Source organism: Argiope bruennichi, chromosome X2 (genome assembly GCF_947563725.1).
Source record: "Argiope bruennichi chromosome X2, qqArgBrue1.1, whole genome shotgun sequence".
NCBI classification, from domain to species: domain Eukaryota; kingdom Metazoa; phylum Arthropoda; class Arachnida; order Araneae; family Araneidae; genus Argiope; species Argiope bruennichi.
Window position 1 is genome coordinate 120,142,112 of NC_079163.1, and position 16,330 is coordinate 120,158,441.

The window sequence follows — 16,330 nt, forward strand, 5'->3', positions numbered from 1 at the left end:
TGAATATTTACATCTTATTTTGTATTTTATGCAACAATAGTCAAGCATTCTTCAGTAATTATATCAAAATTATTTTTTTAATTTATATATAATTCAATAAGAAAATTAAGTAATTCATAACCTTCTAATTTTGTGAAAGCGTATAAATGATGGATAATATCACTGAAATAATCATTTCCAAATTGTTTCACTTCGAAGGGGAAAAAACGTACTAAACTAAATTTTACCGTGATAGTTGATGTAAATAAAGTTAAATGATTCCAAATACATGATATAGGAAAATAACTATTTTGTACAATTTTTAAGCAAAATTGCATATGTTGATACGCTTAAGCAAGTGACTATTTCACAAAATTGTTAAATTAAAACAGAAGATTGTTATTGATAATTAGAAGCAAGAAGTATCTAAATAAAGTTATTTTAATGAATAATGTTCAAATTACAAGGGACTTATTGTGACAGAAACCCTTACATAAATTCTAATTTCAAATTTATTTGAAATAAATATATGTGCTTCAATTTCGTTAAAGGTGTTTGTATTCTTTCTTTCTAAAATAAAACTCACTTTAAAATAATATCTAACCCAATTCTGCTGCATAATCTGATTTTTAAGAAAGTTCAGCATCATTCTTGTTGAATGGAAGCCCAGAAATTCATACACAAACCAGTCAAAAACAAAAATAATGATTGACTAAATTCTGAAGGGGAATAGAGGTAAAAAACAAAAACAATTGTTTAAGATGAAATAAAAGTATCTTTAATGAAAATGAAGTTACAAACGATTGCACTTATATAAAAGAAAGCTATTTAAAATAGCTTAATTAACAATGATAAGAAATAAAATTGGCATTTTAAGATTCACATTTTATCACAAGAAAATATTTCTTAGGTAGGTTATAGTCTCTAAGGTAAGTAGGCCCAATCAATAGGTTTCTTATTATGTTCCTGCAAATATTCATTTGTTCGTGAAAAATGGCGGCACCCAAAGAATCCTCTATGTGCGGAAAGGGGAGATGGATGAGCTGCAGCAAGGATAAGATGATTTTTCTGTTGGATAGAAAAACAAAAATCTTATGCCAATAATAGCAAAAATATATATAATAGTGTACATAAAGAGAATTAACAAGTAAATGAGTCTAACCTTATTAATCAATTCAGATTTTCTTTGAGCATTTCCACCCCAAAGCAAGAAAACTACATTTGATAAATTATTATTTATCCATTGAATTACAGCATCTGTTAAGTTCTCCCAACCTTTGTTTTGATGCGAGTTTGGGCAATGCATTCTAACAGTCAGGCAGGCATTGAGCAATAACACCCCTAAAAACAAAAGGAAAGGTATCTTTACCTAAATATATTTTATATGGACATACTATATTAATTAAACATATTTATAAATCCTTACCGGTAATGAATAATACTAACCTTGCAAAGCCCATCCATAAAGATAGCCATGTGATGGAGGTTTAAATCCTTGTATATCACTGGAAAGTTCCTTATAAATGTTTCCCAAACTGCAATACATTATTTAAAAATCATCAGTTAAATCTGAATTAAAAAAAAAATAGAAAAAAAGCTTATTAAAACGTGGCACAGAATCTTGTGAGAACAAAATAATTAAAAATCTGTTTACAAAGGAATGCTTTTAAGTTTTGAGGGAGAAAAGAAGGGGGGGGGGGAGGATACGTTAAGAGATAATATAGAAAATAATTCCGATTTGTACATAGTAAACATACGAAAACATTCTTACCTTTTAGGAACTACTACTCCTTTTCGAACGCTAAATGCTAAACCTAAGAGAGGGAAAATATATATATACTATTATATATAAATAATTTAACATATAGCTACTAATAAAAAAGTTGAACACGTCTGTTGGCTGTTTGACTAACAGCTCTTCAAAGGTAGGTATGTGCATAAAGAATTTTTGAAATTTTAATTAAAAATTAAGCTGAAATATGGCATTTATTGACTTTCAAGAATACAACTTATAGAGGAAAGTATTGTGATCATCAAAAAATTAGAACTCCAGCTTTTGATGAGTCTCCACGTTTTAGAACTCTCTGAATTCGAAAAACACACTGAAAAATATTTGTCAATCTGAGAAAGATAACTCAAAAACGCGTTGAGTTAGACAGATGATATTTGGAATATAGTCTTTACAAAAAATTTGTAGATATCTATCAACTTTTGAGCAAAACCCATTCAGAGGAGGTCTGTCTATCTAACTGTGCTAATATAGGTTAACACGCTAATTATAGCTAAATAGATGAAACAGCTCAACGAAGACAGCTAAACAGATGAAACTCAGTACACGGATTTAATCTATAGAGCACCTACCACATTTTTTGTCAAATTCAACAAAAGATTTGGCCTTTGTAGATCAGTATTTTCAGAAACAGTACAAATGATAACTTAAAAATGCAGTGGCCTAAATATATCAAATTTGATATGCCAATTTAAGACTCCAAGTGGAATTCTGTGTCACATTTTTATTTCAATCGGTTGGGGAAAACGTGCCCAAAATAGAAATTCTATTTATGGATAGTATTAACCACATACCAAGGATAAATCGTCAAAAAACTCGCTAAGTATCACAGAACAAGTACAGAAAAAATGCTGCATTCAAGTTTATTTCGTATTCCAAAGGTTAATATTTCGTAACAATTGTACACCAATGCCATGCAAGGTTTTCTCTGGGAGAACACCTTTATTACAGATTATGAGAGAAAATTTTGGGGAGACTACTCCCACTGGTTTAAAAAAAAATTAAATACGCTATTTGATACAACTCAAAGATATGAATTTAATTGAATCAGTGTACTACAAATGACAAGAGTGCATGTTAAAAATTGTATATACTAAATGATAAGCGGTTATATATTCAATAACTGTATATCAATAAAAAGCAGAAGTGAAAATCCTATTTCGAAAGTAATGTACAAAGAAGGCAATTTTTTTAATCTTAATTTTAACACTGGCAAAGATACATGATTGAGTGCTTTCATGGATGAGTTTGAATTTCATCGTAACTTTACTTTAGACTGAAACCAAAGTAAATTTTTAAAAATGTATAGAAATAAAATTGATATTATTTAAAAGTTTCTTTTATGTTAAAAAGGGTGAAAAAATCATATCTGAGATATAATATTTTCGGAAGATATGAATGTGGCATGAGAAAGGCATGTGGGCTTTCTTACCATGAGCTTGGTTGGGTCCATGGTATGGGTCCTGACCTAAAATAACAACTTTAACCTGCAAGAGACAAATACAAAGCAATGAAAATTCATCTTTTACAATACAAAATAATATGATAAAATTAATTATTAAATAGAGACAAAAGTATTCAAGTCATACATATATTTACGCTGACTGTTTACAAAAATCATTAAAACAAATTTTTCATTTGCTCCTTCCAAGAACAAAACCAGTAAATGTGCAGTTTCTCTTAACATGGAGTTGAAATCTTCGCATTAAATTTCTTTATATGTAAAAGAAATCGTAAATTTTCGTTTGCTATTGAGATTGTGAAATAATGAGCAGTTAACATCGAAAATTTTCAAATGTTATGTAGATTTACACGAAATCTATTTCATAGTAGAACTTAATAAAAATATAAAAAGACATATGCACATTTTATTTTGGTTAGTAATATTCCTGAAAAATATTAACTCCATTATTTTAGACACACTTTTAAAAAATAGCCTTATAAAATCCCAAGATGTTCTGAAGTTTTATAGCTATCTAGTTTTTCTAGTATCTAGTAGCTCTCTAGTAAGAAAGAAATCAAGAGGAGATTGTTTTACACACTGTTAAAAATGAAGTATTTAAAAATGGATACTTCTGTGTACTGTTTTCTTTTTTTTTAAGTAGAATTGTTTCAGAAACGAGTTCAAATATAAGTGACACCTCTTAGTTAAAAATAAGCTTTTTATATATAAAAATATGATCGCATGTTATTCTGTTCTCATATTAAAGCCATAATAAAAATTATTCAGGGAACGTATATGCTGTAACAACGTGATAGCGTGAAGATTAGATTTGAACCCTTCAAAATGACGAATAATATCTTCAGCAAACGCGTTGCGTATCTTGTATGAATACAAAGGCAAAATTTAGAACTCAATTTGTCAACTACCCTTAGGGGTAATCGTTAGTCTTTTTCTGCACCAAATGTTAAAGATCCCAGATCACATTGTCTCCCGAAATATCGCTTCAAAAAATATGAAATTTTTTGCAAAGGCAAGTAGCAAATATAAGGGCTAATGAAAACAAATATGAAGGAAAAATAGTTTTCTGGTTAATATTATTTAAAGACATCCATTTGTTCGCGCCAGTTGTCGAATTTCACTTACAACATATTCTTATTTATATGTTACACATAAATGTCATTATTTTAATTTACTCTTAATATCGTTTTTTTTCATTGTAAAAAAATTCGTATTTTATGAATTAATATTTCGGAAGAGAATGTAATCTGGAAAATTTAACATTAGGTCAATGGGGCAGAAAAAGACTGACGATTACCCGTAAAACATATATAAAATGGTGAAATAAATCGGTATTTATGCAAATTTAGAGTTATATTCAATAACTAAAACTGACCCACGTACGTATATGGGAATTTCTATTTCTTGTTTTTCAATGATGTATGAACTCTGAATTTTTAATGGTGAAAGATTAAACAAAGCAAAGACGTAGGTCCTTCAAGTACACAAAGATATTAAAATATGGGTTTTCTCTTAAGAAAAAGATAAAACTGTTTAAATGTAAGTACTTCAACCAATATCTGTTGGAAATAAGTCTATTAAAATATGTTGGATAGACAATATATCAACCACAAAGGCTGCAAAATGGAGGAGACTGCAAAAAGCATATGCATGGTGAGTTTGGCCTAATCAGCCAAATGGAAAAGAATGATAGAAGAACCCATATGGATCATAAAACATTATGGCAACCCATTCCTATTTCTTTCCATTAGAATACTGGGAACCTCAAAATTGGAAAGACTGCTAAGAGTGAAAAGAATTGAACAAAGCAAAATTAATAAGTTGAATTAATAATTTTATATCAAAAACCTTTGAAAAATCCTTATACACCTTTATTTCAGAACAAATGGAATTTCTGTATTCTTTAAACGTTTTCGTAATATTTAAATGCACAAATATTATAATGAAAAATAAATCAAAAAAAACTTACATCCTGTATTTTTACAGCATTTGTCCATGAATAAACATAATTTTCTGGTGGATATATACAGTAAGAACACCGTTCTCTAAATAAAAATTTTCCAAGCTGCAAAAGGCAAAATTACAATGATTAAATTAAGAAATAATTAATACATAAATATTGGAATTCTCAAAAAGAAATTTTAAAACATACTTTCAGAGATTTTTTATTTGCCATTTACAGAATGTTCAGAGTATAGTAATACAAATGAGGGGAGGAAAAGCACTTGTAAAAAGTAAACTGATTGAACTTTTTGAGGACAGCTGCACATGAAATTGTGCTATTCACTGGTTCATCCCCAAATTGCATGGCTGCAAAGGGTCAGTGTTTCTAATTAAGGCTTATAAATATAGAATCAAAAAATAAGCTTTGATTTAGTCATCATTAGCTTAACTAAACCACCAACACATACAAGGTTCCAATAAAAAGTTCCAAATTGGAATCACATCAACTTGTTAAACGGTAGGTAAATGTCATATGAGTCAACACATATTTGTGACAGTTAGAAAGCAATGTGAGAAACAAATGTAGAAACCTCAACTTTGAGATAGATTGTCCAAGTGATAGTCAGCTTCAAAGAGTAAAACAATACACATACACTAGAAAATTGAGTGAATTATTCTTATGCAAGATACCAGCCCATCATTTGATACTTCTTCATTATGATCAATTATATAGTATTCATTAGGATACTTGCAAACAAATTGATTAACAACCACAGTCAATTAAAATATAATAAAACAAAATAAATAGCAGAGAGGAAGGAAGACAAACTTTTATCCATAGCATAAAAGCTTATACGTAATTTCTATAGTCTTTCCCCACAAAAGAAACAAGTGAGGAAAATTTTGGCTCAAGCAAATCTGGTATACTTTGAGTGCAAATGTACAATAATAAAATCGTAAAATTTCCTTTCAGTTTAAAACTGCTGTTTTTTTCAACCTATAATTTAATTTTTGGTCACCTTTTTAATCACAATTAAAACCTGTTGAATTTAAAACAAAGAGAGTGCGAGAGAGAGGGACAAAATAAAAAAGAAATATATATATAATGATAATTTTATCAAAAAGATTTAAAGCAGAAAATGTATTTCTAGTACATATTACTCCCTTATCAAATTTATAAGTTTCATTTCAAATCAAATGACAATTTTTACGACAAGGATGATCACATGACAGTTTGCACATACATTCATACTTTAAGGGAACTAAAATATTATAATCATATTTCAGAGATAAAAGATCAATAAATTTAAGCCTTTTGCATTGATATCCAAGCAATAGTTCTAAAACATAAGATCAGAGAAAAAATGGGTAGTAATATTAGCGATGGCAATAAAATAAAGTCTATGCATGTAAATTTTTAATCATAGACGATTTTATAGGCATACAATTCAGCAACTTTTAAATCAACAGATTTTTTTTCATTTTTTTATGCAGAATTAAGGTCATTTAAAAAGCATAAGTGCAATCAAGATCATATCATTTATAAAAATTAACAAGAAATTATTGAAATAACTGGAACAATTAAATCAAAAATCCACCAAGGAATATATATATATTATATAAATACTTTGAATAATTTAGAGAAATCAACTTTTAAATGAGTAATTATTGTAGTAAATTTAAAATTGTAAAATAGTCAAAACATAAAGACATAAGTATGTACAATGATAATAGAAGAAAAGTAATGCACATGAATAAATAAGCTAATGGTACATAATATCATAAATTAGAAATATCACATGCAAGTATATCAAAAGGAATTAATACTTCTGTAAAGTAATCTTTGGAGAATTCTTCTTCTAAAGCCTTAAACCAAGTCAATCCAATATTAGCACCTAAAGCTGGATTCTTCTTCGCCAGCTCAACTATTATAGCTCTTTGATTTGCAACAATACTTGGTTTTAAATTTTCTGCATTTTTACTACCATCCAATTTTTCCTGCTAAAATAAATAAAAAATTAAAACAATATTCACATAAATCATAAGTGTTTTTTTTTAAAATTATACTCATAATTTTAAAGTATACTAAAATTATACTTTAAAATTATAATCAATGATACATAATAACTGTCTTGCATCCTCTCACATCAGAATACATGTATATATATACTTTTATTATCTCAAGACATACTATATTTCATGACACTTTTTCAGTCCAAATTAATAATTTTTGTTTTACAAAAAATTAATATTACTACTTTCATAAAAAAATAAGTAAAAGAAATTTTTACATGTTAATACAAGGAAAGGGGAAATACTGCCATAGTAGAAACTTAATGCAGGGTCTCAGAATTCACCCCCTCCCCCCCAATGACCATAGTTGTATCTTGAAACTAACTTCATGCACATAAATAGAAATTAAAAATTCCTGATTAAAAAGATGGAAATCAAATTGATATAGTCTAGATTGATGGACTTTTTCCACTTAGGAAAATCATCATCTTGCATACTATATATATAATCAACAATAAATAGTAGAAAAGTTTAAGTTTTCAATGATGAGCATTCAGGTAATTAAATAAAGTTTCAAAGTCGTAACAGTTAGCATCCATATTTTAAACCTCTTTTGGATAGAAAACAACACACAGCTCTCTTATTGTTTGGTAATGTCTCTCATATTCTATGAAAATTCAATTCAAATCTCATGTTTACCAAAAGCTCCAGACAATTTATCCCATTGTAGATTATTTTCTATGCAATTTTTGGCTATCCTATTTGGTTTAGAGTAATTAGTACAGTCTATGAGCAAAGAACCTAAAATAAAGGGGAAATCTGATAGCTTATGTTGGTTAAAACAACTGCCAGTAGAACCTATCTTATTGCTTGAAGTAGAAGTCTAACGTGACCACCAATATAAGTGAATAGTTTACTTTCATTTTGATTTCCACAATATATTAGCCCACAATTTAGCACCACTTAATAATTCAATGTTAAACTGCATATAAAAATACCAATTTTTCAATTATGATTGTTAATTTCATAGTCAGGGCTGATTGCAAAGCCTTTTTCTAATTCCTAACTGATATCTTATTTCAACCAATGGCTTCAATGAATTTGCAAAATAGTCTAAAATAAAATTACCTTTCTCGAAGTTTTCAGTGAGAATAAGCAATTTCAGGGTTGCCACTCAAATCTCGAAAAAAAATTCCCTGTACATATATTCAAGATGTAAAGTAATATGGGAATATCATTCATGTGTTAGTTATAATGTAATATTATTTTAAGGAGTAGAAAAAACATGGAAAGGAAGAAACAATTTAACATTATTCGAAATAGCATACCAAAAGAATATTATATATTTACATTAAAAAAAAAAGCCAAATTCTCATCATCTATTATCTAAAATTGAGCGAGCTACAATATATTTTTAAGGGCGTAGAATATATTGCCTCTATGTATTTATGCTCTTTAATTGTCATTCACACAAAATTAAGGACTCGTGTGAAATAAAATACAAAACAATTTTGTTATTAGGATGCAAATCATTTAATGATTATTTAACAAACAAACAAAAAGATTACAAATAAAAATTATTTTTTTATTCATTTTTGCTAATTCATGTATTTGGGCATCAATTTCTGCAAATTTTTCAGCTATCAGTTTTATGGAGCTAATTCTTAACAAATAATGTACGACATTTTTGTACAGCCTAACATACATTTTTTTAGCTATTTCACTTTCAGTAAACGTATGTGACATATAAAGTTTTAATGCCTATAAAAATTCAATTTTAAATTATTCTTACCGGTTTATATTCGGACATTAAAAGTGGCATTTTTGGGCTTAACATATCAACTCTTCCTTCATTCTTTTGGATATAAAGTCTAATATTAATTATAACTTTTTTCAACTGACATACAACTCTGTTTTCCTTTTTTGGCATAACTAATAAGCACATGTTTCCCTATATTACTTAAGCTTATTATTTTTTTACAAAGCAAGCAGTATGCAACAAATGAATTTTGTGGAACTTTCCAAATCCTTTCTGCAAAATCAATTATTTGTATCCGTTCAATTTGTATTAAATACTGATTTTGAGCAGCTCATTGTTTTAAAAAAATTCCCTAATTTTTTCTGAATAAGCTGACAATTTCCCAAATGATAAGCCATTCAATAAACTCACGTGTGAGTGACTAAATACAATAATAATGCATTCACAGATTGAATATTTGTATTTCTGCCAGAGAAATATATTCTGATCTTTCTTAGAATTACATACGTCTCGGCATGCTCATTAGCTGCAATTTGGGAATCATATGGAAAAAGAACAACTGCCTCCTGAATCGAAACTGGATTGATCTATACAGAAAAAAGAGGGGGAGAGTACAAAAGGTACAAGTTCCTACATTATATAACTGCGAATGGTATCGCTTTGTTTTTGGAAATGATGACTATGATGTTTTATTCTTGCAATCTTTAGAGATCAGAATTTTTTAGATGGGGAAAAATTAACTAAGGAACTTAAATTTCCATGCGTTTTGCAGGTTTTATGAAAATTTAAAAAATGTCCCTGCACTTTCCCAGGTTCTTTTTAGTTGATTTTTAAATTCTGTGTTTTCCTGATTTTCTAGGTTCTACCGGTGGCATTACAACCTTGAATTTTTTTTTCTATTATTATTTTTTATTTCTATTATTATTACATAATAATTTTATAAATTCATTTTCATTTCAATAAAATGCAGTATTTCAGCATTAAAATATAAATATATTAATAAAAGCAAATATTTTAAGAAAATAATAGCTGAAGCCCCTATTTATTTATGTGCCCACACGCGCACACACACACTTTGAAACAAAATTTTAATCATTCAAAAAGAGATTAAACATTATGCAGCAAAAACTTACATCTTCGCTCTCATCACGCTTCCTTTTACGACTACTTGGTGATGTAAAGAAGGATGAAATCAGTTTCTGAGACATACTGACAATTGAAACTTTCTTTACTAAAACAGATCTTAGCATGAAAATCTAAAAATTCAAAACAAAAAGGCATCAGAAATTACAGTTCAGTAATTCTAAGAACTGATTTCCAATTTTATATTGCATTTGAAATCCTAAAACTAAAAATATTCAAAAATTAATCACACTTATGCTTTGACTAGTCATGCTATATTAAAATTTAAAAGTTTAAAATATCCCATAACAAGCGTAATATATTTGAGCCAATCATTTTTACATAAAATTCCAGAATATGCTGTAAGAAATAAACAGTTATCAGAATAAATAAATCAATACTAAAGTTTTTTAAAAATATATTTCATTTTCCTAATGATTTTGAAAAATGTATATATTTCTGATAATTTCAGACTATTTGTAAATATTGACAATTTTTTAAAATTTATTTTTCATCAGAAATAACATTTATAATGTCTCATCAAAAGTAAACATAAATCTTCAACTTTCAGCTAAAATCAAACCTAATGCTTAGAAAAATACAAAGAATATTCATTACAATATTAGACAGTGAAAAAAAGACCAATCTACTTTATTACAACAGAATGCTTACAATACACTTTTTTTTTTTTAGAAAAAAATCTTCCAAGGAGTGATTTCACCTTTATTTAATTTGATTTGATCTTTCCTCCATATTTGTAATGATGAAATTTTGTAATTGCTATTTCATTCACTTGCTGATGTGCTAATTTTCAAATTTTGTATGTTTCTGTAAATCCAATTACATTAGTTTAATATTCAGAGAATTTATCATTTAATCAATTAATTTTGATTCTAAAAAATGCAGACACTAGATAGTGAATTGGAGGAAAATTTTATTTCATGAATCTATAATATTTATAACATATAATAAATAAAGATTAAAAAATAATTAAAAATTCCATTTCTTTGTGTGCTAATTAAAAGGTGTTTAAAAACAATTTATTAAATTACTATGTTAATTAAATCTAATTACATTCATGGAAATGCTATGAAATAACCTATTACTTACGAAAAGCATTTAAATTATTTCAGTTAACATAGCATATGCTAAAGGGTAATACATTATTTATGATACAGAACTAACTAAATCTTTTGTCTACATTTTGCATATTTCAATAAAATTTAAATAATATAAAAATTTCTGTACAGTATTAATTCAGTACATTTTATTTTATGTTATCTATGACTTTAAAATAATAAATAAAATACATGAATCAGTCCCAACTACTGGTCCATTTTCATCAATTTTTTTTTCACATGAAAACTCATATCCTCTGGATATAACTTCAATGGTTGCTTACCATCTCTCTTTCCATTTTTTGAGAAAATGAAAGAACACTATCTCATGATAGATACCTTGTCAATGGGAACAATCCAAGACAGTTTGTCAAGCCTAATTACTTCAATCAATTTTGAAAATTCATTATGTTGAATTGTCTTTGATCCTGCTTCACTCTTCATTTTCAAGTGAAATAAAAAAAAAAAAAAATTATCTTGCTGCACATTTTCAAAGAGGAAATACCTTGACAAAGTTCCCAAACATAACCATTGTTCCCATTTCAAAAATTCTCTTTTTTTTTTCATATGAATGCTTGACTCCTCAATATGTCATCAATGATTGCCTACTCCCTTCTTCTCCCTTTCAAGAGGTATTACAAAATAAAACTTTGATTTAATCTTAAGTCTCAACAACTCATCCGTTTCAGCTAATTTTCATTATCAAGGCTATCATTATTGTATAGATTTTATTTATACTATAGTAATAATACTTTTATTAAACCCGTGTTGTGGTAAGATGTAGTTCATTAAAGTTGTTTGGCATGACTAAATTTATCTTATTAATACTAGTTGCCTTCAATGATATCATTAATGGTATTTAACCCTTTCTAAGGCTGTGGGAAGTATTCTTTCCACCAAATTTATAAATCTTCGTATGAAATTATATAGGTTGGCATAAGTCCTGACAAATTTTTTTAGTAAGTCAGAAACTTAGATGCTTCAGTTCTTTATCTCAGACAAAATAATGTGACTTGATTTGTTACTTAATTATTAATTAACCACATTAATTAATCAAATTAAATTTATGTAATAAGCTAAATGAATTCTGTTTCTTATTCCAATTTCAAGCCTAAAAATATTTTAACATAATATGACTAGAAAAAAATGACCCTTTAAAGGGTTAATATAGTCATGCGAGACAATTTTGACAAAATATTTGTTATTGAAAAAAGTGCTCTCTCAACTATAACAGAATAGCATTTTGGTTCCTCAGCTAAAGTTTTGAGGTGGCAGTTAATTATTTGGCAATGAAAACTGCTAAAATCGATGCAATTGTTATGCTTTATTTTATGATATCCTTTGAAAATGGCAGGTGATCCATGGTGACATATCAATAATCATAAGATTTCATATGAAACAGAATTTGATGAAATCGATTCAGTAGATATTTTATTTAATGGATGAGTGGAAGATTCTATTTCATTCTATTCTCCCACATATAATGTACAATGAAATGAATTTCTAAGATTTCTCTCAAGACTTAAAAATGATTGATTACAAGGGATCACTGATGATGCATCTAGGTGTCATTAACTTTCATGTGAAATAAAAATTGTTAGAATTGGTTCCAGTGGTTATATCTTAAGGACCGATTTTTCATTTTAAATATATAGATATCAGGCAAACAGCTAAGTACCAAAGGCGACAAATTGATTCTTTATTTTCTATTATTAAACATCATTTAGATATGATTCTCATTACTCCAACACTATATAAACAATTAATTATTATAATTACAATAATTATCAATTACAAATAATTATTTTTATTAGTATTAATTAGCAATTAAAAACTTAACTGGTTTCCTTTAAATATGAAATTAATTACTGTGCATTATTTAGGTGATAGATGTCTTGTCCCTATCAAGAAATGTCTAAAACTTTTCTGAATTTACTATATTGACTACATCTAAACGCTTCCACAAAAGTGTTGTTCAATAATTAATTATGAAAAGTATTTCAGCTGCTTTAGTAGAAATAGTAGAGATATTAGAGCACAATACATAAATCCTGATAAATAAATAACTAAACCGTTTGCCTACCACCTTGTGTATTTCAGTCAGTGACGTAATTAGGCCACATGCTCTGAGAACAGTTACCAAGAAGTGCTTATTAAAGATTTAATTCATTATATTTAAAAGGAAAATAGGTTTCTAATAAACTTTTATTGCCAAGATTTTTTTTTTTAATGAAAACGGTTTTAATAAAGTCAGAAAAAATTGAAGCCTTGTAAGGCAAAAGCTTGCCTAATTGATTATTTTGTGTTCATAAAAATATAACAAAACTCATAAAAGATAGTTTTTTTTTTTTTTTAAATTTTTGCATGAAAAGCAAGGACTTGAGAATTATAATATTTGGACTTTTGTGAGAAGAAATAGTTTAACTTTATGACTCTAATGAAAGTAATGAACGTTCAACAACAGCATAACTAGACATTGTACCAATTTTAAAATCTTTCAATAAAATTATATCAGTAAAGAGATGCAAGAAGTAAACCAGACAATAGGAAACTATGTTCCTGAAAATTAAATCATGAGTATTGGAAAACAGTTTTGATATTTAGCCACATAATTCACGATAAAATAATGAATGGTAAAGTATTCAAAATAAAACTATCCAAATCAGTAAAAATACCAAGTCAATATTAGTAATCAAAAAGGAAAAAACTAAGAATTGCTAATATTGACCTGGTATTTTTACTTATTTGGTTAAGTTCATCTGTGTTTTAGTAGTAGCAGCATTAACGCTCTCTAAATACAATTATATCTTTTTTCAGTATGTATCCAGAAATAAATTTTAATTGAAATTTCATGATGCATACATTTTTGATTTTCAAAATAAAACTAAAATATCCAGCTTTTATATTTAATTTGAAATGTCAATAAAAGATGGGGGGGGGGGGGGGGGGGTGAACAGTCAGAAATTTTTGAATGTTCATAATTTTCTTTTTTTTCTTCTTTTAAATTATGCAAGGCAGTTAATGAAGTAATGCATGAAAGATCTTCAGCGCATCATGTCTGCAGATATTAATATTATTCTAATATTTTATCATTCATAGAATTTGCATTCTTTAAAACTTATTAACTTATCAAATGCAAAAGTAAAGTTCTTTTTAACAGCATGCTTTTAGCTCACTCTCAGCCTAGTGGTAATAGGCCAAGAAAGGAATCTGCTGCAATTCATCAAAATACCAATATTGCCTTGCCATCAAGACATTAAATTAATGATTTAGGACTAGGAAAAATTATTAATAATACTAATACCTAGATAATGTATCGGGTATACATTTGAAAAGATCATTTTAAAGAGAAATAATTTCAAAATCGTATTTTCCATTTCAGTGAAGAAGTATTTCAGACTGCATTAAATTCTCTGCTAAAATAAAAAAAATTGACTGAATAATAATTTTTGACATACCTTATATTAGCATAAATAGAGCATAAGCAAATCTAGGCATTGAATTATATATTTCTTGCTTAAGTGAGTGAAATAAGACAAATAGTACAATTGATAAAAAAAAAAATATATTGGCATTTTGTTTTGTACAATATTAATGAAAAAATTCATAAAAAAATCACTATCAAATATAGCTGAATTAAACAGGATTACCACACCAGCCTGACTTTATTTAGAGACTAAAAGGTAACAAATTAAGTATGCTAATCAAAAATTCAAATGTTTTTCACATATTATCAAGTACCGAAAGAACAATGCTGTATAATGTGAAAAGCACAATAAATACTCTCGTTATTCCCCAAATAAAAAAATTTCTAAAAAGTGTTTGAAGAGGTTGCCAGTGTGAAAAATTTCTTGTAATTCCCAACATGTTCATTTTTGGTGCTTATAATACAAACTACTTTAAGTTTAATTTTTTTATTCTATTGGAGAATATAAGTTTAAGAAATGCATTCAAAATATAATTATTCATATGAAATTAATTTTAAAACTAATTTATTACCTACAATAAAAAATACTAGCTTATATTCTTGAAGATAAAATTTTACAGTAGACCATTTCTAGAATGGAGAGATAATTTCAGGCATATCAGTAAAAAGTCAAGGCTAAAAAGTATTTCTTAGAAAGGTAATACTGAAAGGCTTCTCTGTATATAAAGAGCAGAATTTACCAGCACAACATAAGAAATATTAAATGATTACTAAAAATTAATATATTGATCTTATGAATGAAATTATTGTTTAGATTATGTCACTTTAAGTTATTTTACGATTTCAATCTTCAACTAGTAAATTTAAATGTTCATATCAAATTATTCTTCGAGAAGCACTACAATTGGAATAAGGATAACTGAAGAGGTCGAAAGGAAGATGTTACTTATGCCAAAATACTCCAAATCAAATCAAATCAATCGAATAGATTAACGCAAAATAGAATGACAGCCGGTTGACATCTACAGAAAAACACAAAAACATGTCAATAAAGCGACATCTGTTTTTTAAAAAATAATCTTATTCGGAAATTCATTTCTATATTGAAGTACAGAAATCTTTCTTTTAAACAGAAGTACAGCAAAAAGGAAAGAAAAAAGAACTCACACAAAGAATCCCATGAAAAGATAAATTGAATAAAACTTTAATTAACTTCCCTACGTCTGTGCGGAATACACAATAAAATCTGGCGGGAACTGCATTTCATTTCACTTCCGATGGAATATATCCACAGAACCACCAAAGCAGAGGAATAACAAATACTTTTTGAAGTATTTGTAAAGTTAGTATAAAGTGTCGTCTCTCTTTTTATGTGTTTTGTAAAATCTGAGTCAGGCAAAATAAATCGGAAAGTGTCCATGCATTCGTTATGGTAGCCTGTCGCCATACTCTTGTATAATCCTCTACTCTAATTTTCACAAATAATCAAATTGTGGTCGAAGCAATCGATAAAACCAACAATACATGCAAATTTCCATATCCATCAAGTTGATTTCTTAGCCCAAAGACCAAAAACAATCGACAAAATCAAAATGTGATTCACTTGTTGCAAAGTCGGTTGCTTTTCAAAGTACAGGCTCAGTGGTCAGCAGCTGTATTACTTGTCGTTCTGTTGCTTTCCTTGTTGTTTCGTAATCAAATTCATATGAAAATTCAA

General features: G+C 27.7%; 1 protein-coding gene across 1 annotated transcript; it reads right to left on the bottom strand.

Annotated features, from left to right (window-relative positions):
- Window positions 1–757: 757 nt before the first annotated feature.
- LOC129960482 (uracil-DNA glycosylase-like) lies at window positions 758–15,859 on the bottom strand. The gene is made up of 9 exons (XM_056073948.1): window positions 15,781–15,859; window positions 10,080–10,202; window positions 7,002–7,172; window positions 5,200–5,295; window positions 3,201–3,255; window positions 1,751–1,793; window positions 1,426–1,514; window positions 1,142–1,320; window positions 758–1,047 (listed from the first exon to the last, which is right to left on the bottom strand). The coding sequence occupies exons 2-9, from the start codon at window positions 10,194–10,196 to the stop codon at window positions 904–906; spliced, it is 894 nt and encodes a 297-aa protein (XP_055929923.1). The 5' UTR covers window positions 10,197–10,202; window positions 15,781–15,859; the 3' UTR covers window positions 758–903.
- Between the last annotated feature and the right edge of the window lie 471 nt (window positions 15,860–16,330).